The sequence below is a fragment of the Trichoderma breve genome, chromosome 4, assembly GCF_028502605.1.
Source record: "Trichoderma breve strain T069 chromosome 4, whole genome shotgun sequence".
NCBI classification, from domain to species: Eukaryota; Fungi; Ascomycota; class Sordariomycetes; order Hypocreales; family Hypocreaceae; genus Trichoderma; species Trichoderma breve.
In genome coordinates, this window is record NC_079235.1 from 4,117,978 (window position 1) to 4,142,146 (window position 24,169).

Sequence of the window (24,169 nt, forward strand, 5' to 3'; positions counted from 1 at the left end):
ATCACAATGGTAATGCAATGCTCGGACAAATGCCTTCCTCCGCCTGTCAACGGATCCCCGATCCAGTTGGGAAGGTCACCAAGTTCGGCTTCCAACGCCGTTCCATGCCACCTCAAGGAGCGGGGCCGTTGGGTCTCCTCTCGTCGTTTTTTTCTAGCTTCTCCATCAGCTAGGCTCCTCATACCCGACTAATGTAGCATTGCACACGTTTTTGGAAGTGAGCTACAGTTGCCTTCGTTTCTGATGTGAATACGTTCTATACAATATATGGCCCGGAGAGTCAATATAGTTATTGTATCACAAATAAACTCTGCTTATGCTTTTGCTCAAATTCTATCCCAGATTGCGCTAGAAGCCGTCGTCTCAGACATCAATCCAAGCCACACAGCGATCTGTCCCACGCTAGACAGATAGTGTGCTGACGCTTTGTCCATCCGATTGGATCCACGAACTTTTGATAGTTTCGTTCCTGTTCGTATAAGGACTTTGTTACTGTACCCAGACGGGAATTGTTGTATTGGAAGTACTACCAAAACATAGACTCTCGAATATGGCGCATCCAGCTTGTGCAACTTGAAACAATGAATCGCGAAGTCGCCGGCTGTTACATACTTGGATGTGGGCAATAAGATTTGAGACTGGAGCTTTGACCTCAGCTATATATAGCCTCAGCCATTGTAGCTTATCTGCTAGGCATCCAACGTTGTAAATGGTAAAACATGACGCAAACACCCAATTCAGGAATCAGGGGCTGCTATACAACAATAGTAAGGCTTTAATATTGTATTCCATAGTTCGAAGGCAAACGGGAGTTGCCAATCGTCACCCTTTCTTCCTCCCTGGTTCCTGAGTTGGGTATTTGCATCCTGTTGAACAAAATCCGGCATCTCTTTACTCCGTAGTGGCTCCCATACAAATAGTTGGCTTTCTATCCATGTTTTTTTTTGTTGACAGCTGAGGAACACACCTTTGAACCGGACTGAGGAACGCCAAACACATCACAAGGAACCTAGCTCGTCTAGCCGTTATAAGGACCACGGTGCGAAACAAAGTCAGGGTACCATTTGATCTAGCTGCTGAAGCCTCGTTCGTACATGTATGAGGCTACTGTCTGATTTAAACGTCATTCTCAACAGGAAAACTCCCATCATTTTGTCTGTTTTTTTAGTTACCTACATATATATAAGGAACTTTCCTTTGTTACACCCATCAAAGAGTCAGACTAAGCCTGGCTTAGTCACCAATCCCAGCTATTACAGGTTGATACCCTATGAGTAATTGATCGTAGGGTCGGTCAGATCCCGTCTACGCAGTATTATCCGATGACTGTATGCGTAATAAAGATAAACCTGGAAAGTATCTGTTATAAATGCTATTTTAGTTAGCAGTGCTACATTGCAGAAATTATAAAAACTTGTAAACCAATATTTATTCAAATTGCTTCAATAATCCAATATATGCGTATATACTTATATGTACAACCCAAACAAATTACTTGGGCACCAACCAGTAACCTAGCCTTACTAATACTTGATCGACAGGGCCACCGCCTCTACCGTTACCGCACTGGAAATAATGGATTATTTACGGCTTCACCCCCGCTACTTCCACTAAGCGGCTTCCGCACGGTGTCTATGCCCATGATGGAGGTGGGGCTCGATGTCTATCGTGCTCGTTTTGCTGGTGTTGAAACGGACCTTGGTAAACAGGTCACTCAAGGCTTGGAGCTGATCAAGGTATGTACACTGTTTCCCCAGCCGTGAATTGAAATGGTATACTGAGGGATTTGCCGCAGGAGCTTCTGGAGAAGTTAGATCGTACTGAAACCCAATTGACAAAGACGCAGCTTGACCTGGAGAGCGAGACCGAGACGAGAAGACGTTTACAGAAGGAGGCTCAAGAAAACAAGCAATGGAAAGAACGCCAGGAAAGACGACCGTTTATGGTCGCGTTGATCGATGCGGACGCGGATGGCTATGTGGTAAGCAGTATGCATGCCATCAAGTCTTGATGATTAGCTCGTTAACTTAGAATCATCACAGTTCCGTGATAGTTTTCTTACAGGGGGGGAAAAGGGTGGCGAAGATGCTGCGGATGCGCTCCTCGCTGCGTTGCAGCATTATATGCTTGTGACTGGACTTCCTAATAACATGGATATTCTCGTTAGAGCATTTGCAAATGTTAGTGGGCTGGGTCAAGCCCTTGTGCGCGACAGGCGATTGCAGGGCATCGATCAGCTAAGGGCGTTTGCAACGGGTTTCAGCAATCGTCGGGGTTTGTTTGACTTTGTGGATGTCGGGACTGGGAAAGAACGGGCAGATTACAAGATACGGGGTAAGATATCTAGCATCCGTTCTGTTTCGTCGGGCCTCGAATTCCATCCTCTTCAGCCCCAATCCCTCTCCTCCCAAGCGTCTATACTCTAACATTATATTGCCGCCGCAGAGAGTGTCAAATTTTTCGTCGAAAGTCCTCAGTGCAAGCACCTCGTAGTGGCTTGCGGGCACGACACCGGGTATGCCCCGTTCCTGGGGCAGTTTATTGGAGACAGGGAGGTTGCGGAGCGTATAACGTTGTTGGAGGGAAGCCCATTCCCAGCAGTGATTAAGAACCTGGATCTGAAGAAAACACGGTTTACTTCAATTTTCAACGAAGTAGTGCAGCCAGCGGTGCCGTCTGGACCAGCAGGATCGGCATGGTCGAACGTGGCGACGGCCAACCGGCCTACAAATTCTGAACCTGGACCGTCGTCAGTGCCTGTGACGCCGTTTCGCGGATATCATAACCCAAAGGCGCAATCAGACAGACTTGGGCCGGTCCTGAAGGACAATAAGGGGCGCCGAGTTGACCGCAAGCTGCGGGTGAATGACGCGATTGTGGAGAGGCTCAAGAAAGGATCTCTGTGCTTTTACCTCTTTCTTCGTGGGGAATGTTTATTGTCGTCGTGCCGGTCCAACCACGTGCACCGGGAACTCTCGAATGAGGAGTTTGATGCCCTGTGGTGGTTAGCTCGACAGCACGGGTGTTTTAAGAATGCCAAGGCGGATCGGACGGGCAGTGATTGTTTGGATGCGAGGTGTATTTATGGGCACAAGAGTTGAACGAAAGCAGAGGGCTAGTGAATCGTTCTTACATTCTCTCAAGAATGGGTTGGTGTTAAAAGACAGCAAATTGCCGGTACGTGTATGGGGACGAGTGATATATTTATTGACGATCTATACCATCTATTCAGAATGCTACTTTGGATGAAATTTCATTTTTACGGAAGGACCTTTCAGTAATAGTATTATTATGACTGGTGTGTTTCTTAATACATATATTAAAGCAAATGTATCATTTAAACAGTAGTTTCCCCAATACTCTCGCTGTTGCGTAGCCTAGCCAGGTCCTGTTCCATCTGCCTCTGTGTTCCCGTTCGATTTATGATATTACCAGCCCCATCTTTAATTCCATACGTCCAAACCTGCTCCTCTGGATCCGTTCGCGGCCGAAAATGTGGTGCCCGGCGTGGAGGCAAATTAGGATCCGTACTATATCGCCATTCCAGTTCGATAGCGCGGCGAGCGACGGCTGTTACGGCATGTGCCTGATGCGCGTCTTGCTCCTGTAAATGAAGAAGAAATTGGCTCCGTAGTTGCCAAGATCTGCCGTAGTATGGGCAAGAAGTAAGTTTGCAGGGATAAGCCCAGACTTCTCCAAGAGGGAGGAGAGCGTCATCAGCCTCGTCGTCAAATTCCGAAGGAATAGATGCATTGAGATTTGAGGAATCCATTTGGTCTTCCTGTTGCATAAATGAACTGACAAAAATTAATGCCTTCTGATGATGTTGTATTTCCGTTGACAATGATGCCGGAACGCAGTGTTAGGCGTAGGATGTAAGAGAGCTGTCCGAGTTCCATTTTGACGTGACCTTCTTAGGCAGCAAGCTACCTATGTTGGGAGTGAAGGTCATACCCCGCACAATCTCTGGTGTCACATACCAATAATACCATGCATGTGTTCTCCTCTGGTTCCTCTCAAGTACATGTACGTCTGACGCCAAGGAATCAGCCAAACAACATAATTTGCTCTTCCGAGCCTTGCAAACACAACCCCAATTACCGCTTGACTTGCGTCAAGCGTACGTCGCGGCTCTTCTCGTTCATCGATGGATTGTGTCCGTACATTTCACTGAGCTAAGTTACTATGTAAGGTTGTCTAGTAGATAAGTTATTAGGTGGTTGTAGAAATGTTATGCATTTTATAGAACGCAAACAGGGGTTGTCCTCGTCCACCGTTTTTACCTTGTAACAGAAAGCAAGGACTAGGCAGACTACAATCATCATGTGCGTGTACTAGTCACTTTTTACTGCACTCTTCAAAATAAAAAAGAGGATAATATATGATTGGAAGACACTCCAAGCCCAACAGTAGGCTCTCAAGTACATGTAGCCTCACGGCTTCGTAATAACAGCCGTGAATGAACTAGGTATCTGACTGAATGCATCAAACGCGACGGGAATGAATGCGCAAGCACGATGACTTCGGTAATGCACCTGTTAGCCCTGAAACTGCCCTTTTGAAAATAGGTCCAACGCCCCACGCACGTTCATGGCGTTATCTGGAGGCGTTCAGTGCCACATAATCTCCAATCCACCCTTCTAAGTTGTATCTTCTTGAAGTTCTTGTATAGTTCCCCTTAGAGTTTCCAAGCTCTGCATAAGTGGCTGCACATAGTCATGGTCTACAGTAGGGAGATACCATGCTAAGTCTCCCGGACCAAACATCTTTCGACCTCCAGGGGTCCCAGACTCGCGTATAAAGTGACGGATAATATCTAGCATGGAATTTGAAGCGTTAGCATTCGGAAATCTGCCTTGGTATACTATTGTAACGCAATTGATGATAAGGAGTGTACCTGTAGTCTCTTCCATAGAACTCATCAACCTAGCAACAGACCTAGTGTAGTAGTATTCCCTAATACCATGAATAATCTTCCCAAAATGGAAGACCTCGGGAATGTTGTCATTGGCCACAACATTCGTGACTTTGGGTGATAAATGGTGCATTACCTCCTCTGATGCCTTGTTAGCAAATCAGGACATTATCCTTTCAGGACCGGCACGCACCACGGAAATGCTCCCATGTCCAGCCTATGATTCTAGGATCCCTAGCCGTTCGAGGATTTAGAGCTAGTAAATTGGCTAGCATAGGCAGAAACCATGCCGTATCAAATTCTAACGCTATTATCGTTGCTTCGCTGAAGTCTGAATTATTCATCTCCTCTTGCTCCGTAGTGTAGAACGGTTGTCGAAGCTTGATGACTGCGTTTGCCCAAAGTAGAGATTTGTCTTTTAATTCGTCTTCGAATTGAGGCATAAAGGCAAACAAGTTGCTGTTAATAATCTTATCGCAAGTCACTGTGCATGAACGACCCTCAATATTGGTTTGCCCCTGTGAAAGGTATTCTCCAAAGTAGTAAACGCCAGAATAGGTCTTATGTTGTTTGTTCCGCATTTTACGGAAGTTGTCGAGCCCTCTGTTTCCCCAGGTAGGCGGACAGCCTTCATTATCAATGACCAGGTAGTGATCAGGGACCTTGTCGTGGAATTCGTTCATGAGGTCGATGTCTTTCATGAACACTCCATCGGGGAATAAAGTGGTGTCAACAATGCATAGAGAAATCGCGCTCAATTTGGTAGATTGCTTCTTATGCTTGTAAATAGCATACTGAATGGCGACAAGAAGCGAAGTTGTCCATGATATAAAAGGATCTCCGTATGACTTTGGCTGCCACCTAAGATGCTCGTTGAGAGTTAAAGCAACAGTGAAGGGGTCTCGTGCAAAAATGTCTTCAAAAGTGTTGTCTAGCGCGTCGACAGATTTCATGCATTCGCTACTGTTTTCTCCCGCAGACGCATTTGAAAAAACACGAAAGAGATAGCGCGGAGTGTCGTGCAATTTTGCTGCAAGATTGCCTGGCGGGCGGAACGGAACCTCATCTGGACAATGCGGAGTGTCGTGCGACTCTGTTGCGAGATTGTCTGAGGGGCGAGACGGAACTTCATCTGGAATATCATCGTCTCCGAAACCAATATAAATTTTTCGGCGGATTTTTAGTTTATTAACGCCTGCGGTTATATCGTTCATAGCTTTGTAGCTGGTAGAGCCTTGTTCGTAAAAGAGATGCCTTGAGGTGATGTTTCGAACGTTGCAAAAGATAATATTGAATAAAGTGGTGCTGAATCAACTTGGAAGTCAATTGAACGTGCAGTGATGCCAGCCCATCGACGTAGTTATTTGCTCATTCTCGGATGCCTAACCTGAGTTTGCTGCCTAAACTACCGCAACCACTTAGGATGCAGTATTAGAGTGCCAGCCTGAATTGCTGCTGTATCTCAGCCTGGTAACATGCAGCTGCCTGGATTTCCTGTACTTCCCGGGAACAGCACATGACCGCCTTCTTGTACGACCACAGCTCCAGTCTAAGCTCAGCTACCCGTTATAATCCGAGGTAGTTTAGCCAAAGAAGAGACACCTATTTCGTACTTAACAGTCATACGGGAATATAGCTATAGCATCAGATATAGACCAGAGTAACGGATACCAGAAGAAAGTAATTATAGTAGCAGATACTATACAAGAGTAACAGATACTAGAAGAAAGTGACTATAGTAGCAGATACTAAACGAATATAGCTAAAGTAGCAGATACTCGAGGAACCGGGCAGGCTTAGACTTGATTAGTAAAAGCATTCAACTCTAGCCCGGCAATTGCCTCAATCTTTGGATCGATGATTCCCCTAATTTTCTCAGAGAGTGTACATCTGTGAGGCTTTTTTGCATACTTCGCATACTTCGCATACTTCCCATACGTACGAGTATGTGTTTCTCCTGTGCAAAGGCTGTAGGAATCAGGCATCGAACTGTAGTTTGGCTCCTGGATACTTAGCACAGCCTTTTCGAGTGCCATGATACTATAGCCTTCAAGCAATTCGGGTGGTGGGTCGTCAAGAATGCGAATTGAATTCATGCCTTTGATAAGAGCACCCAGTAGAATTGAAGAACATTCGAAGGAGCAGGCGCCTTTATCCTTATGTCCTTTATCCTTACATAACCGAGATTTCAGGTCGTGTAACTCGGAAATAACTTTAGAGATAAAATTCTGCCTCTTCATCTCAAGAGCGTCTGGAGAAAGAGTTAGCTGTTGTGCTAGGACAACCATTCATGATGCCTACCAATAACGTCCCCTGGTATGGGCAAACCCAGTGAATGAATGGGACCTCTGCTCTGATATAAGGCGGCCCTTGTCAATTCTCGGAAAACTTCGGATTCTGAAAATACCCACGATATACATAACCTAAGCAAGAACGTTCTTCCGTAGCAAGTAGGAAGTGGTTCTATTAGATTATTGATCCATGTTTTCGCATAAAATTCTACCGCTTCGTGGCATTTATAATAATCGACAAGGACAGCCATTTTGGCAAGCATCTCAATACCCATTATTCGGGGTATCTTTGTCGTCTGGCCGTGGATTATATTCATTAGGATGAGTAATGCTTTCTGATCCCATTCTTCAGCAGTTACGACGAAGGAATAGCCTTCCTCGGGTCTGGTCTCCCTCCAGTTGTTGGTCAACATTGCTTTAAAGTATGCAGACGCAAAAGTCAGATGCGTCGATGAGAGTCGTAATCGTAGTTCTTCTTCGTTCTGTTGAATCTGATTCTGCTGCTTACGAAGAGACCTTTCGGAGACTCCTAGTTGTATTTCGGTTATGTTCATCTTGGGGGGTATATGAGTTGGCAGTAGATTAGGCCAAAGGGCACCGAAATCCAGGACTGCAAATGCTGCATCAGGATTGCGTAGGATGAGAAGAGTATCCCCGTCTGGGTCGACTTCGCGAACGCTTCGTTTCATAATGACAAGGTAGTAAGACGGATAGTCTGTGTATGTAATCTGCTATCGGACAGCTAGATACCCAACAATGTCTGACTTCATCTCTAAATTATTCGCAGCATAGAGGAAAACTCTCTCTTTATATTCAGCTCCTTTGTAAGCCACAAAAGCTAATCCAAAACTTTGACATTTTCTCTTGGCCATCTATCCACAAGGCTCATGGTAGACATACAATTTCTCTCCGAGACAAAAGGTCTAATAAAAAGGCAGGTGATACTACATAGCTGTCTATAGAAGTGACCATTGTTCGCAGTGAGGGCTTGACCTCAAAAGATTGGAACATGAAGCGAGGCAGTGAATCCGACCATTTAACTTTTATTCATGGCACTGTGGTGACGTAACTAGCATGGTAAATCGCTTTCTACGCCTGAAGTCAGCCTAATTCTTAATCACAAAAGTTCATTGGACACTGTGTGTTGAACGGAAAGATAGAAAAGACGCCTCACCCAGAAATAAGTTGGTTACAGATTTGAATGCCTCATCATAGAAGCAGCAGGACCAGTAAACATTTCCTCTGTTCAGTTATCCGGGGCATATACAAGTACATACTCAGATACCCACAAGAACATGTAGCAGCAGCTGCGTATGCAAAGGAGTTTCTCGTTCTTATAGCTCATTTATTCACTAATACAAACCCGGCGGTATAGGGCAGTCTTCCCGCTCCGGGGCAAGATAGGAGAGCCGAACGTCATTTAGAATCGCATCCCAATTCTGCAATGCTGGTGGATCAAGGTACTCTTGTAGCAGATCCCCCATAAAAGTATGACTTTGTCTTCTTAGCTGACTGTGAAGAGTCTCGTATTGTAGCGCAGTCTTTCCAGTAGACTCAAACTGATTTGTGGGAGCTTGTTCTGGCACACTTTGCCCATTCTCTCGTTGACTCGCCTCAGGCTGTTGTCTGTCTAAATAATGATACAGGTGGTCAGAAAGGGAAAACACTACTGAGGAATCAAGGATGTAATCTTGAGAATGTAAATGTGACCACGACTTACCTCGCTCTGTGGCACGCCTCCTCAGCTCGCGCAAGGCAGTGGCATAATCTTGCACAGGTCCATCGACTAGTTTTGCCATTCGACACAGAGCCTGATCACACTTTGACCAAGCCGACTCCAAGGTATTCACTTCTAAGTAGGCTACGAGCTCATCTCGAGACTCTGCAAGAGCCAAGACAAGACTACCAGATATAAGATCTTATGGTTCAAATCAGCAATCTACATATTAAAAGAAGGAGATCCCCAAGGGTATCATAAATCAAGGACTCACAAAAGACACAGTACCACCAAGCACCACCAGAGCCACTTGCAACTGCTCGACCTATCACGTCAATCAACCCACAGGCCGCTTTGACACAAGCTACCGCAGAATCAGCCGGATAAGGGTTTGGGAACCGATTTAGGCCAGATGTTATTTCCGATGGCGGGTCGCTGTTACCCTTGGGAGAGCAGTAGAGACTCAACGCTGGACGATGAAGCAGTAATTTAAGATGTAAGATTCTAGATAGTAGCTTTAGTCACTCCGCACCACATGTCGTGAAAACCAGGTGGAATTTCTTTATACCTTGCATGGAGCACATTGGATTGACGTACAAATACATCATTTGCTGCCATGCTCGAGCAATATACGTCCCATTTGAGACTCGGGTGTAGAGATGACTCGAAGTTATCCAATGAGGCTTCAATTTGTAGCATATCCATGAGCTTGGCCCGCATCGTACTGATTGGGACACCACTAGAAACCTTTTGTTCCTCATCCCTCGTCGCATTGTACATGGTGGAGAGAACTTGGCTGAGAACTTGTACTAATTTCAAGCTCTCCACTAGGTACTGATTACGAGAGACAATACTATCAGGTTGACGACAGTCACACCGAGTAGGAGACAGGTACTCATCGTCAATTGCCAGAGGCAGCGGAACGTTGTGCTCGATTCCCAACTGAACCGGGCGACCCATGGTCATACTCATGATCCTAAAGTTGTCAGAATAGGGCATGGAACCCATATGCTTATGTGAAAGTCACGGGATAAATAACTTACAATTCCATTTGGAGACAGGCATGCCACGTTCGTCTCCGCATCTCCCTCTCCAGCGAGCTCAAGCCGGCAGACATTTCGTCGTGATGCAAACCGATGGCCACAGACATGCGATACGCCATGCCCACCAAATTCCAACATTGGGTCGCCAATTCGGTAGATTGCAAGTACTGTGCCACAAGTAATAGCGTCTGTATGTGGGACAAGCTGCCACTATCGAGCAAGTCGACTTGTAAGAGCGCTCGTGCTCGTTCGTAAAACATCGTCGAGTTGGATCTCTTGTCTTGTGGCGGTATGTCAGAGAATTGACACGCTTCGGCTAGCATGGCATTCAATGCGCAATAGAATACGGTTGTCGGACAATTGCTGCCGCCGAGTCCAATGTCTGGCAAATTGGACACTTCCTCTAAGTCATCCCCAGACCAGATCGAGCGATAGAGAGCCATGAAACTGTCAAAATGTACCCAGGGATGAAATATGTGCGCTTCCTTCCGGTAAACCTCGAGAAGGCCATCTGTCACTCGTCTAGGTGGGAGGCAAAATTGGTCATGGAGCAGCCCAATCGATGCCGATTTCGCGGTGGTAGCAGCAGGTACGTGGCGAGCTTCTCTTGCTTGCTGCGTCTCAACATATTCATTGTTCTCTGTCCGTGTTCTATTACGGCTAGCCTGCCGTAGGAGTGAAACGATCGAAGACTGTCCATAGTACTGCCTGTTTACGTTGAGCGAATCATTCACCATTGTCGCCGGCACAGCGGCGCCCATTGCATTGACTGGGCTGGCATCGTGTTGCGAGGGTATAGTTGTAGGCGACGCCTTGAAAGTTAAGGGGTTCTCTCTATGGCGAGGCAGTGTGTCACTGGTAGAAGAGAGAGGCACGGATGATGAAACGCCGCGACTCTCTGTAGCTGTAGGAGGCACGGAATCTGGTGAACTCCTACGGCAGTCATCGCCTTTTTGCCGGACCTGTTGTTCTAAAAGGTTGATTCGTGCGAGTAGTGACTGAACATATCTGAATGGCAAGGATGTGAGATGATGAAAGGAAGATAGCCCAGGGTGAATCTTTGTCGATTCCGCCCGACTTACTCTCGTTCGCTCCCTGCTTTCCCATTGTCGCCGAGCAACTGGTAAACACATAGAGATTGTCGGTTTCTCGCCCGACACGTCCCGCAAACAGGCTTCGCCCCATCACATCGAACTTTACGCTCCCTACAGCTGTCGCAGGCGAGAGCTACGCGTCTTCGCCTGTTGTGGTGTGATATCATCACGTTGGAGCTCAGTGGCCGAGTTCAATTAAGTCCCCGCCCTTCTTCGCATCAAAGCCCGAAATGCAGCTCGGGCTATTCCGACAATACGGAAGGTTACCGGTAGTTGGAACAAAGGACACAAAGAAGAGGAAGAGAAGGCATTGCAATACTACCTACTTACTCCTTTTCGTCGGGCTGTTCCCGGGCTTAACACTTGCATTAGCAGCTTCAAGTAGCGGACTCAGCTAGTGGAGCACGGGAACAACCCGGACCCATACGACTTACACGGGCGGCTCGCTCCCGTCAAGTGGCCGAGTCCCGAGTCATCTCGATTTCGGGACTGGCTAACAACCGTCATAACAATTTAGAATCTTCTAATAATGTTATTAACCCTCTTCAGTTAAGCTGGCTAACCAAACTCGTGGCATTCGGCTCCAGAGTAACAGGACACAGCTGTGCTGGGATGAGAGCTAGGGGATAAAATGTCACTACTTTCCCTGAATCCTATAAGTGCCATCCTAGCCTTACTCTTACAACCCTCTCCCTTTGGCGATAGTCAGCAATCATCCACCATGGCCAACAAATCCAGTCGAGTTTCCATGCCGCGCTCTTTTCGTGGTATCAACCATTTGAAGTTGGCATGTTTTTCTGTCCAAAAGACGCACGACTTCTACACCAAAGTCTTTCCGTTCACTTCTCAACCTCGCTGGGACCACTTCACTCCCGATCACAAATTATTCGCAAAGATGTTCCGTTATGAGCCTACCGGGCTGATAGTCGAGGTCCGCTATGAACCAGCCCAAGCAGAGGCGCAAAGAGGGTGGGATCCCGTCACATATGGGGTCGCCACCCGCAAAGATCTCGACGAATGGGCAGCATGGCTCGATTCAATGAAGATTAAGCGAAGTCCTATTTTCATGGGCATTAAAGCGTGGGTATTGGCTTGCGAAGACCCAGACGGGAAGATAGTACGCCTTTATGTTGAGGATGAGGAGCACGAATGGACTGATAAGCCCGATCAAGATGAATACTGGCTTGGAAATATTCAAGCTGATCCATCAGCATAAACCAGCTTCTTTTGCAAAGCACCTGAGGCACGATTATTAGCTTTTATATTTATTCACAAGTATGTAGCTAAAGAATAAGAGAATTGAAGACTTCACATAGTCGGTGTACGTTAACAGAGATTTTGCCCTTTGGCATGAAGTGTCGCCAGTTGTATTCCCATTACAGAATGGCTCGAGTTAGGCATCGCCCCATTCATATGCAGTGGATTCCGCGAGTGCAAATGATACATCACGTTCAAAGTTCTACGCCATGCGGGAGCTTCCCGACCTTTCGTCTGGAGAAAGCTCCGGCATAGCTGCCCCGTATCTTGCCACGATTGATGTTAAAACCAGCGTAAAGTAAACTTGTCGCATTCTTAGCTGTTGCTTCTTTCTCCTAGTCTCAGAATAATGACAGTCGCAGACCACTTAGTGAAGATATAAAAGCCCTCCTAATCATGCAATAATTTCATGCAATAATTTCATCATGGCCTCCAATCCTTTAAACATGTCGAGGTTTACTCTTGCTACACTTTGTATCGAAGACAAGCCTGTCGCAGCCATCGGGGTTGATGACAATTTCTACTTGCTTTCTGATTCACTTCCTTCGTTCAAGTATACAACGGTCAAAGACATTTTGGGATCATGGCCAGACACTTTACCAATACTGGAAGAATTTGCCCAGAACATTAGAACGGATCAGAATGTGTCGTGTGGAAGCCTAATCAACTTGGACAATGCCCAGCTCCTCACTCCCATCATGTACCCCAACAAACTGGTCGCAGTTGGTGCAAATTACACTGGCCATCTTAAGGAAATGGGTCTAACTGCAGAAAAGTGGGCGAGCATGCCGTTCTTCATCAGACCTCCGACTACGAGTCTTGTCGGACCAGGAAAGACTGTCAGAATCCCCAGATCTACGAAACAATTCGACTGGGAGTGTGAGTTGGCCGTGGTAGTGGGCAAGAAGCTGAGACATGCCAGCCGGGAAGAAGCAGCCGAGGGTATCGCTGGCTACAGTATCGGACTGGATCTCTCGTGCAGAGATTTAATTCCAGCTGGCAACGAGCTGCAAGTCGATCTCATGCGCGGAAAAGCACAAGATACCATGGCGCCCTGTGGGCCATTTATTGTGCCGGCCAAGTTCCTACCTGATACAGCCGACTTACGCATCCGACTATCCGTCAACGATAAGCCCATGATGGATGCGTCTACTAGTGAAATGCTGTACAAGTGTGACGAGCAGCTGAGCATTATCAGCAGTTACATGACTCTCGAACCGGGCGACATTGTGTTTACCGGATCCCCATCAGGGTCAGCACATGTACATGGGGATTGTTGGCTGAAGCCAGGCGATCACATCTTGGCGGAAATCGAAGGGATAGGGCGGCTTGATGTGACAATGATTCCGGACGATGAGAGTTGACGAATATGAGACGCAGTATCGCGAGATGAAACTGGGGATACAATTGGGATACTAATTCACTCGGGATGAAGGCGTCTATGCTCTGCTTTCTAAAAGAGGGGCATCAGGAATGGAAATACTTGACGCTGATAGGTGGTAACAGTTATGGTAGCAAACAGATAGAAACGGCAACTTGCAGTTTTCAGCAGCTCTTGATAAAGTCATTGTGTATTACCGGGTGAATGCTTCGCCGCAATTCTGCCGCACAGCGGCGTAAGCTTATGTCTAATCTTCTATAGAGTATGGGTTGGAACTTTTAACAACAGAAAATGGTGCAATAGGCCCGTTTAATAACATGACAAATTACATGGTACCAAATCAGTTAGCGCCATGAGTGCCTCAATGACCGGAACGTAAGTTTACAATCATACTATTGAGCATCGATTTGCTGAAAATGGCAGGCCACAGTCATCAATGAGCAGTTTACGGAAACAGAAGTATATCTTTTACATAACTGGCTATTTTACTACTTTATCCCGCCAATAGGTGAAGCCCCCTGGCGGCTAGATAGTCGATAGGGTCCTCGGGACGGATTCATTTCCGTTGGCAGAAGAATGGGCTATGATGGGCAATTTTCACGAGTTAGTTAAACAGTTGCCGAATTCAATAGGCCGCTACTGCTTGCTGGGTTAACCTCTTTCTTCTTTTGTAATTGCCCTTGCTTATGGGTGACATCTTTTGTAATACCCTGGTTGAAGCGCCAATGGGTTACATGGATCACACTATGTTGCTGATTTCGGGGTGATTATAGAGTATCGTCTTTAATAACCCTGACTCGTAACTAAGCTTTAAGTTTCTCAAAAGCTAAAAGGATAACTATAACAAGTCAACACAAGAGTCCCATTACCTATTAGACACTTTTAGTTACCAGATGTAAAGTCGTATAATGCTGGGTAACTCGGTGGTTGGCTTATTTCTGTCAAAGCATTTACAAATAGGCTGATGCTTCGACATCCCCAAGGGAGGTTTGTTTAGCCTAGGCGTCCAACTTCCTAAGAGGTATATTTTTCGAGTCAGCAAGCCACGTGCTATATAGCCCAGCTTCGTTTTGATACACCTGATGTTTTATGTGTATTGAAGAGTGGATCGCTGTCAGTTGTGCCGCCCCTGTTCTCAAATGAAGTGCCAACTTAGCCAGGGGTAACGGCGTCTAATTACGGATTAAGCCGGATCAGAGTGTTACCCTCGGCGTCGGCCGAATGGGCCTTGTCTTAATCTATCCATCAAGTTTAGGAAAGTCCCTGATTGGAAGTGCCTAGACTTTTATTCACCAATTCCACCTGCCATGTTTGTTGGAATTGGGTGATTGAATGGCTATGCAAAGAACCTATACTCGCACCAGTGATGGTTTTAATCTCTCATTCTTTGGGTATAAGAGGCTATCATGCCAGACAAATTAAAGAATAGATCCTCACGCTCATTCAGCAGGCATTCAATTGCATAGCGTAGACTTCTTTGAATAGCATTCATTTGACAAATACAATGAAGGCCGTTTCATTTTTGGCTGCGTTGCTGCCAGCAGTAGCTGCGCAAACTCTTTGCGACCAGTACTCGACCATCTCGGCCAACGGTTTCACCATCAGTAACAACCTCTGGGGCGAGTCATCTGCAGATGCTGGAGGATTCGGTTGTATCACAAACGACTGGATCACTGATGCCACAGCGTGGCACGCTGACTGGCGATGGTCTGGCAGTCCCTCCAATGTCAAGTCATTTCCCAACGTGCAAAGGAACATAGGAGCAAAGCAGTTGGTCAGCAGCATCAACAGCATGCCCACCGGTGCCGTATGGAACTATACCGGAAACAACTTGCGCGCTGATGTCGCGTACGATTTGTTCACTGCTTCGGACCCTAACCACCCAACTTACTATGGAGACTTTGAGCTTATGATCTGGTAAGGTGGAAAGAGAGCCGATTGTGATTTCAGTTACTAACATGATGAAACAGGCTTGGCAGATATGGTGACATCTACCCCATTGGTCAATCACAGGGCAATGTCAACGTCAACGGCCAAGATTGGAACCTGTACTACGGCTGGAACGGCCAGATGCAAGTCTACAGCTTTGTTGCTTACAACCAGGTTCAGAACTGGAACGGCGATGTCAAGGCATTCTACAACTGGATGGCTACAAACCGAGGATACCCCATTGGCAGCCAGTACCTTCTCAGTAAGTCGATTACTTGCCTTGGCGAAAGACACGAAATATTAACTTCTTTATAGGCTATCAGTTCGGAACTGAGCCATTCTCTGGTGATGGCAACACCTTCTGGGTCTACTACTGGAAAGGAGATATCCAGTAAATGATTCAGGGGTAAGTCTAATGGACTTATGTGGTTGAACGGAAGAGCGGCCGATGGCTATTGTGCATATCATCAGTACTATTGTATATAGTTTACTTCTTGTGTATATAGGAAGGTCTTTGACTTGTCACTTATTGAGAAAGCCTCTTTACATATCTTTGTAAAATTCCTGAGCTTGCTTATAAGACATGTAGTGTTCAGCAAACATACTTTTGAAGAACGCATGAAAATAATTGTTAAATACCCAATCGCTCTAGATCCAACCGTAGTTTCAAGCAGCAACTACTACATTATTAAATCCTCGTTATCAATTACCGCATTGGGCAGTCTTTTATAAAATGTTCGAATGAGTCGCCTATACGGTTTAATATCAATGCTCAAGAAGTAAAAGGAGACACCAGTACTGACATTTATAACAGTGATCTTCGTTGGCATAATGTCCAATCCCACCGCCTATATGGGTTGATATTAGTACTTGTAAGATAATGAGAGGCAGTTGAACTGACATTTCCAACAGTGAAGATCAAAAGCAGTATGCCCAAATTCACGGCCTATATAATGTTAATATCTGCGAGGCTGGTGGAGGCACCAATACTAACAGTCGACACAGTGAGGGGCGTCAGCCATATGTCCAAATTCATCACCTATAATGTTTAATAGAAGTACTCGCGACATGAAGGGAGGTACTGGTACTGACATTTTTTGCAGTAAAGATCGAAAGTGACGCCTCGCGCTACAAATGCCCGTTTACAAATACCCTCAATTTTATCCTTTACGATGTCGTAATCAGAGTCGTTTGGTTTAAACTTAACGAGTTCAGAGTGCGTACGAGTCAGGGCACAGATGTTCTCAGCACCAACTTCCCAAGGACGGCAGTGTGTAGCTGAAGACTTAGTGACTAGAAACGCATCAGGCCCAGTCATTGTCCAGCCGCCAAATTGATCCTAATCACAGTTGATGAGTTTACCGAACATAAGAATTATATTTGGAAACTCACTTGTTGCGCTGTTGGCGACTTAAGGGTTTCGTAAAAGCAGAAGACTTCTGATTCACCCTCATCTCCCAAGACTTTATGGAACTCTCGATGCTGCATAGTAAGGATTTGCGAGTTATTATGGCTGAGAGACTCTATCAAGGAACGATTTGGCCCGTTTCCAGCCATGGGAATAAGTGAGCTGATGTCCATGCCATGGTGTGGGGTTCCAAAGAAGACCACCCCATATACAGCTCGGATAAGTGTCCAGCTTTCTTTGTTTTCCGATCCCGATAACGATATAAGGGCCTGTTTAAGTGATGAATATCAGGAACGAAAGTTTGGGCGTTAAAGTGTAGCTCACTTGTTTGATGATTAGTCCCCCCAGACTATGACCGATAAGAATGATTGGCCGAATTGTTGCAGTATTCAAAAGGGTTTGTAGGCTACCATTAAACTTGGTAGCGAAATCTTCTAGATTCTGCATGCTCTTGCTCTCAGAAACAGTCGAATCATAGCCGTAGATCATAACCCGAGCTATCGGCTTGGTTTCCGAGGTGAGGTCGTAAGGGAGAGAGTCGCGTAACCACATATAACTTCCGCCTTTCTCCTTGAACGAGCCAAAAGCATGGCCTCCAAGGCCTGATAATGCAATAATACTATAAGCGTTAGCTACAGATCGCCCCATTAGCTTATATACTTACTCTATCTTATGATCTTCTGAAGATGGTGTGTAAAGCGTAGTTAATCCATGAAAATCTTTATCTATCGTTAGATATTGTTTGCGGGTAATCTTAGTATTAGGCGTCCTCGGTATTGGAATGGACCAACTATGGGCATGCTGAAGCTGAGAAGGTAAATTCACAAAAGTCGCTGTTGCTACCTGACATATGCCGTTATTCTCATGTGCGAGGGACTCAATCACCGCATCTGTAACAGTTTCTTGATCATTCAGGAAAAATTGCAATCGTTGACAATCCCAGTCGGCCGGCACGCCTCTGACCCTATATGTACTCATATTCTCCGGTGATGCCCTGTTCAAGTCTTAAAATCTCGTCATCAATCATGCAGATCGTCGAAAGACACCGCGATAATCCAGATCTATTGTTATAACAGCTGGCTCCGTTTTTAGCCGGACAATATTGGACGGATCGCGTACTTTATTCTGACGCGGTTTGCCAAGTCACGTCGCGTTCAAAGTTTCGCTTTTTTTCATGTACCGATGCGGGGTTAGATGGAGGAACACGGGCAGCGACAAGGCTGGATCAACAACAACTGATCCTGCCTTGTCGCTGCCTATAGAAACAAAGCCGCAGTCATCTCCACCACGAAACCCATACCAGGATGATGTTTGGTTCAGTTGAACAGTGTACTCTGCATAGCCACGCCACACCACAGAATGCTGTGGAAAGAATTCCACTATATCAAATCCCAGACACTTAATTCGATATCAATTGCAGCGCTCAACGTTCTTTTACCCTTCGTATGTTCGGTGTTGTCCGGTGTATGCTACTACAGGACGTAGGATCAGCTGGATCCATGTTATTGAGGGTGATACTATTGTCTCAAGGTTCAGAAGTCACTGGAATGTTGCAGGTATATGTGGAAGAATATATGTAAGAAATGCAACATTTTGTGAATAGATATAGCCAATCTGTGAATTATTGCTAGGGGGGCTGGGAGGTGGCATGATGAGGCTGGTGTGATTTGCCGTGCCTTGCTGCTTATCTCTTTTCGAACTGCCATATTTAAGTCTTTTATCTAGCTAAAATAGAGGAAAATAAAGACCCTAAAAGAAAGAGAAAAGAGACGATGCGGCTTGGTTGCTTGGTTGCAGGTAGTGGTTGCAGTGGTGCAGCATGAAAGACGTGACTCAATGATTCGCAGCTAGATTTGCATCCCGGCAAGTGATTCATATTGAAGTTAGCTGATTCTCTCCTAGCTCGGAGCTCATCATGGACGGATTTCTGTTCCATTTCTTCATAAAAATCTTAGATTTATGCTTCATTTCTTCATATCACAGATCTTTTTCTTTGATCCCAAAGAAATCATCATCAAATCCAGGGTAAGCGCCAGGTCACTGCGGGGGCATCAGTGTAATAATAATACATGCACGTACCTCTGAGAGCATCAGCTGCTATTGCCCCAATCGTGCTGAGCAACACCAATTTGAGCCTTCCAGCTTCCTTTTCCTAAGGCTGCTTCTTTTACAACAGCGCCCCTGCATTTTCGCTGCCTTAGGCGCACAAGTAGATTTTAATCATTCGCTTGGTCGCTTCTCTTTTTCGCTTCATTCCTTCAAGCTACGATTGCGACGGCCTCCTGCACGCCTGTCGTCATTGTACTGAGTACAGTCATTCAATCCGCTATCGTAACACTGCGAAAGCTCATGTCTTTTGGATAAATACGTCGAACTCATCGTTTCGCGATACTTGCTGGTGAGTCACATCGCAAAATATGTCCTCATTTAGAGACTAGCTGCTGGGATGCTTCATGATATGATTTTAGAGCTATAAAGCCTCTCCTAAGCTCTACTTTGGGCTGTCGTATCACCTACGCTGAAACTGAGGGCCGACTTGCTAACTGCTCAAAGAACAGAATCCCATTCAACACTTTAAACACATTGAAAACATCTAGTGGTTATTACAACAAATCACGCTGGGAAACTGTCCAAGGCTAGAAAATAGTAAAAGAAAAAGAGGCGCCGCCGACAGCTTCTCAACATGGGTGGCTCAGCATTTTCATCAGTAGTCAATCCACTATTGACTCCCCGAATGCCGAAAGAAGTTTATGAAGCCATCAAAAGCCAATGCGAAGGGATTCTTCGCACTCTGTACTCCTGCGTGGAGTCTCCTCTTGAAGGCCCAGGTAAAACAGACTTTGGCGATATCGATTTTCTCCTCGCGTCACCAAAGCCAGAGGCTTCCAGGGGCGCATACGCAATTCAGACCATATCAAAAGCACTCGGAGCAGAAAGATCAATTACGAATGGAGGCAACGAGCCTGCGGGTAGTCTTGCAATCCCTTGGCCGGCAGATGAAAAAGATGATAAAAAAGGGTCCGAGAAAAAGTACATCCAAATCGACGTCCGAGTATGCGACACAGAGCACAGGCTACGCTGGATGCTTTTCAAGCACGGCCACGGGGACTTGTGGAATCTCTTAGGATCGACAATCAGAGGGTACGGTCTGACAGTCGATGACAGCGCCTTGTGGCTCAGAGTCCCCGAGATTGAAGAGTCTGACAGGAAGCGAGCCAGAATCTTCCTCTCGGATGACCCAGCCAAGGTCATGGAGTTTCTCGATATGCCCATGGACGGATACTGGGACAAGCCTTTCCCCCGCGTCGAAGATATGTTTGACTACGCTACTCGTTGTCGGCTGATGTGGGTATCCCCCGTCGCACAAGAGCCCGATGCAAAGAAGCTCAAAGCAAACGACCGCCGGCGCATGAATTATCGGCCTGTTTTCAGGAAATGGGTAGACGAATTCCTTCCAGAGTGCCGCCGACTTGGGAAATTCCCGGAGCGCAAATATACCAGGGAGCAAGTCACAGAAGAGGCCTTTTCTGTATTTGGCGTTGAAAACGATTTTAACACTCGACGCAAGCAGTTTCTCGCCGAGAAGCAAAGGGATTATATCTGGAATACATCCATAAAGGGTAGTGTGCCGGAGCCTAAATCCACTGACCACAAAGACATTCTTTACAGGTCGTGCCTTGTCAAAGCGCTGAAGAAGATTATCCTTGAAGACGATGCGAGTTTTGGAATTGTACCGGAAAAGAGCCTCAAGAACCCCGACGGCGAGTACAACTTGGAGGACGTTCAGGCCTTTATCGAAAAGCACCAAGAAGATGTCGGAGAAGCAGCCATTGATCGTCATCATTCCCAGTACGCGGAAACCATAGAAAAGAAGAAGAAGAAGAAAGCAGGAAAATCATCATCCTAGAATATCAGTCAAGAGAGTTGTGGATCCAGGTTGGGTTTAGAAGTTGGATCAGTTGCAAACAGAGACGCGATTTCGTGCAAGCAATCGTTTGGGGCACAAACTTTTGCATAACTACCTATGAGCCTTACAGTTTTTAATCGAAAATGTAAAGAGAAAGAACCTCTGATGCTACACTCATTACTAACGTCTGAATGTTAGAATGGAACATCAATTAGACCATGGTATTTAGCGGCTCAGTAATACTATCTAAACAATCTGATAATTAGAAACGTTTCACCAATGTGAGTAGATGCTGTTGAACGTCCAAGGACCCTGCTTTGACAAGTCTGAAGGACCAACGCTCCATCTTATTGGGGACATGAAAGGAAAAGAAAAAGTAGCAGCAACTGAGACATTTATACATGTGCCATCTTATTCTGTACAATCCCAAAACATATATATAGACAAAATCCAGTAGAAACACCACGATATCAAAACCCCCATCTACGCATGCAAACACCACAGTCCATCTCCCAAGAAATGCGCATCCTCCACCACGGGCCCCTTACCCTTCGCCTTAACCTCATCCGTACCCGCAACCAAAATCCCAACCGCACACGCCTCCTCCTTGCCCTCCGCCATAATCACCACCGGCTCCCCCTTGGCCAACTCCCTGCTCCACCGCCCATCCTCCACAATCCCCTGCTCCATCTCCTTGCCCTCCTCCAACGGCTTCGCGCCCTCCACAGGCAGTCTGCCCCCCTTGGACGTCAACCCGGGCGCCATGAGCGTCGCGCCGGAGAGCACGAAGCGAATCGCCCCGCGATCTATGCGGATGCTGGGAAATGCCTGCGGGAAGCGGTGCACGAGCTTGAGGTGCGGCAGCAGGTCGGAGCCGTCCTGCTGGTAGAACAGGGGCACCGAGTCGAGCACGTAGAGCGTGTTGCGGTCGGGCAGCTTCATGCTCTCGAGGGAGCCCTTCTTGGGCATGATCTCGTCGATGTAAGGCGTCAGGAGGGGGTAGGTTGCGAGGAGGGAGTTGCGGAGGGAGCGCTGGACGGAGGATTTGAGCTTTTGCTTGGGAGCGACGGGGAGGCTGTTCGAGACTGATAGTTAGCTGAAGGATGCTTCTTATTGCTGCTTTCCCCGTCGATTTGCTGTCTTGCTTTTGGTTTTTTTGCTTGCTTGGAGGGGGAGGGGAGAAGGGGAATATATCGACGCACTCTTTTTTGAACATTTTGGCGGATGACTGGAGGAGTATACGAGAGTATAAGAAGAATTGATAAATAGACTATAAAGACGGAATTGCCCAGAACCAAGGCGCGTGAAAAGGGAGGAAAATCGCTGCGTTTCTCGCCGTGGGAATCGATGTGACTATGATTGATGGAAAGCGAACCGCAGCTTCAAGACAAGGTGCAGGTTTATCGGAGCAGCCCCGCCATCGATAAGCCAAAGAAATGGCGGGGCAAAAACAGCCATGGCCAGAACATGCAATCAGGCGGGGGGAAGCATCAATGATGGGACACTGCTTTCCTTTGCCTTTGCTTAGAGGAAGCAATAGAATAAAATACAAAAAATTGACTGATTCATAGCCGTAATTTTACTTCCATCATAATGAAATGGGATATTTTATTCTTCTGTATTATAAGGCATCTCGTCGGTCGCATGTGCACAACCTTTTCGACTCCTCATAGCTCATAGCAGCTACGTACTAACATACAGCTCCTTTCTACCCATGAACAACGTGCGACACCGTTCCATCCTCATTCAAATGCACATTCAGTCTATCCGGCCTGAAATCCTTAGTGACAATCGAACCCGGCTTGAGAATCCGGTGAGACTCTGGCAAGTCCTTTTTGCAAAACATCTGTCCTACATGTTAGCCATTATCGTTTTCGCCTCCCCCGCTCTACTTGATACAAAAGTGGCATGATCATAATGAAGATGGAATGAAAGCAAGGGTTTGGGCATGGAAATTGGAGAGAAAGGAAAAGAAGCGTACCGTCTCATTGGATTCTGTCTCCGAAAAAGTCTTTCCGACGAGCTTGTTGGCCCAGACCTGGGTCTTGTCGTCGGAATTGCTCATGATGCCGGGCACGACGAGAGGCATGATGAATTGGATTGCTTGCGTGGCACAGAAAACGTAGTTGATGAATGGAACTTTTGCTTGTGATGGTAGCCTGCTGTTTTGATTAGTGGTATGTTGGCTGTAAAACAGGAAGGGATTGAGCCTACAGAATTATTTTTGCCTTGTCAAAAAAAGAAAATGGTATATGTAAAAGAAGAAGAAAAGAAGGAAGAAAAAAAGGTTGTATTTAGACTCTTATAACGACGTTACTTTCCTTCCTCTTCCGGCCAAAAAGCATGGAAGCTGTACGCATAGCGTCCCGAGGCCTCGCAAACGATGACGTCGTCGCAGCATCGCTATCCTCATAGGGGTCTCAGACAGAAGCACAAAAGCACAGGTCCACGTACGTAATGCATCCTCACTACGTAATGCACTCAAAAAACTCTGCTTATCAAATCACAAAAGCCCCCTTTCGCCGTTTTCTCAATCTCAAGACAAAAAAGGGTCATCAAGGCAGTACCTTGACGGTTAATATCGCTTGCTTTTTCAGCGTTGCAAGTAATTTGCTAGCGGTAGGTGCCTAGGACTTTTTAGCTGGGCGAGCCACTCACGCAGCGCAGCGACTGGTCTCCGCTGATTGCTGCAGCTCTGCCCATTCACCACCTGGTTGGGCTTTCTTACAGATTGAGCAATGCCGATTATTCATACAGGCAGGGAAGTACCGACATGTTAACTGACACCTTGCCTTGAGCTCAGCATCTCGCCGTCACGCCCTTAGCTGGTTCACAGAGCACTCGGTGTTGTCAGCTGGAAAACTCGAAGGCTAAATAAATACCAGACCACTTCGACTGTAGCGTATACATGTGTCTTTGCCGTAGATGTTGATGCGAATGCCATCTGTTATAAGTCCGACAATGGAGCAAATAATATCCTGCGCAAAATGCAGAGTGCAAAATGGCCAGACAAGGATTGACGCGCATTAGTGACAAAAGAAAGGGTGGTTTATTATTAGCGAGCCACAGGTAGCGCTGATTCAGATGGAGTCAGGAGGATGCACCGCTTTAGATTGATACGGCACCCGCAACATCGCCTTACTGCAAAAAAGCACAAAAAAGAGGAAGATTAAAAAAGAAGCAAGAACAGTGAAGAAATAAAAAGAGATTCAAAGGAACAACAGAAG

The 24,169-nt window shown here is 46.3% G+C and overlaps 10 protein-coding genes across 10 annotated transcripts; 5 read left to right on the forward strand and 5 right to left on the reverse strand.

Moving 5' to 3' along the window:
• Positions 1-1,643: 1,643 nt before the first annotated feature.
• T069G_07511 (uncharacterized protein) lies at positions 1,644-3,101 on the forward strand (the record flags this gene model as incomplete). The annotated part of the gene is made up of 4 exons (XM_056174721.1): positions 1,644-1,736; positions 1,796-1,981; positions 2,043-2,334; positions 2,446-3,101. The coding sequence occupies 4 exons, from the start codon at positions 1,644-1,646 to the stop codon at positions 3,099-3,101; spliced, it is 1,227 nt and encodes a 408-aa protein (XP_056028300.1).
• Positions 3,102-4,640: 1,539 nt separating this feature from the next.
• Positions 4,641-7,895, reverse strand: T069G_07512 (uncharacterized protein; the record flags this gene model as incomplete). The annotated part of the gene is made up of 5 exons (XM_056174722.1): positions 4,641-4,816; positions 4,964-5,056; positions 5,109-6,110; positions 6,858-7,166; positions 7,217-7,895. The coding sequence occupies 5 exons, from the start codon at positions 7,893-7,895 to the stop codon at positions 4,641-4,643; spliced, it is 2,259 nt and encodes a 752-aa protein (XP_056028301.1).
• A 663-nt stretch (positions 7,896-8,558) lies between these two features.
• Positions 8,559-11,227, reverse strand: T069G_07513 (fungal specific transcription factor domain-containing protein; the record flags this gene model as incomplete). Its single annotated transcript, XM_056174723.1, has 6 exons — positions 8,559-8,836; positions 8,927-9,124; positions 9,198-9,427; positions 9,492-9,899; positions 9,967-10,974; positions 11,049-11,227. 6 exons carry the CDS (start codon positions 11,225-11,227, stop codon positions 8,559-8,561), a joined length of 2,301 nt encoding a protein of 766 aa, XP_056028302.1.
• Positions 11,228-11,781: 554 nt separating this feature from the next.
• On the forward strand, positions 11,782-12,276 carry T069G_07514 (uncharacterized protein; the record flags this gene model as incomplete). The annotated part of the gene is made up of 1 exon (XM_056174724.1): positions 11,782-12,276. One exon carries the CDS (start codon positions 11,782-11,784, stop codon positions 12,274-12,276), a length of 495 nt encoding a protein of 164 aa, XP_056028303.1.
• A 466-nt stretch (positions 12,277-12,742) lies between these two features.
• T069G_07515 (fumarylacetoacetate (FAA) hydrolase family domain-containing protein) lies at positions 12,743-13,681 on the forward strand (the record flags this gene model as incomplete). Its single annotated transcript, XM_056174725.1, has 1 exon — positions 12,743-13,681. One exon carries the CDS (start codon positions 12,743-12,745, stop codon positions 13,679-13,681), a length of 939 nt encoding a protein of 312 aa, XP_056028304.1.
• Positions 13,682-15,202: 1,521 nt separating this feature from the next.
• T069G_07516 (glycosyl hydrolase family 12 domain-containing protein) lies at positions 15,203-16,022 on the forward strand (the record flags this gene model as incomplete). The annotated part of the gene is made up of 4 exons (XM_056174726.1): positions 15,203-15,405; positions 15,451-15,615; positions 15,669-15,889; positions 15,943-16,022. The coding sequence occupies 4 exons, from the start codon at positions 15,203-15,205 to the stop codon at positions 16,020-16,022; spliced, it is 669 nt and encodes a 222-aa protein (XP_056028305.1).
• A 653-nt stretch (positions 16,023-16,675) lies between these two features.
• Positions 16,676-17,835, reverse strand: T069G_07517 (uncharacterized protein; the record flags this gene model as incomplete). The annotated part of the gene is made up of 5 exons (XM_056174727.1): positions 16,676-16,966; positions 17,020-17,304; positions 17,360-17,654; positions 17,700-17,760; positions 17,823-17,835. The coding sequence occupies 5 exons, from the start codon at positions 17,833-17,835 to the stop codon at positions 16,676-16,678; spliced, it is 945 nt and encodes a 314-aa protein (XP_056028306.1).
• Positions 17,836-19,718: 1,883 nt separating this feature from the next.
• T069G_07518 (uncharacterized protein) lies at positions 19,719-20,942 on the forward strand (the record flags this gene model as incomplete). Its single annotated transcript, XM_056174728.1, has 1 exon — positions 19,719-20,942. One exon carries the CDS (start codon positions 19,719-19,721, stop codon positions 20,940-20,942), a length of 1,224 nt encoding a protein of 407 aa, XP_056028307.1.
• Positions 20,943-21,425: 483 nt separating this feature from the next.
• T069G_07519 (PUA domain-containing protein) lies at positions 21,426-22,158 on the reverse strand (the record flags this gene model as incomplete). The annotated part of the gene is made up of 2 exons (XM_056174729.1): positions 21,426-22,017; positions 22,145-22,158. The coding sequence occupies 2 exons, from the start codon at positions 22,156-22,158 to the stop codon at positions 21,426-21,428; spliced, it is 606 nt and encodes a 201-aa protein (XP_056028308.1).
• A 492-nt stretch (positions 22,159-22,650) lies between these two features.
• T069G_07520 (peptidase inhibitor i78 family domain-containing protein) lies at positions 22,651-23,031 on the reverse strand (the record flags this gene model as incomplete). Its single annotated transcript, XM_056174730.1, has 2 exons — positions 22,651-22,788; positions 22,924-23,031. 2 exons carry the CDS (start codon positions 23,029-23,031, stop codon positions 22,651-22,653), a joined length of 246 nt encoding a protein of 81 aa, XP_056028309.1.
• Positions 23,032-24,169: the final 1,138 nt, after the last annotated feature.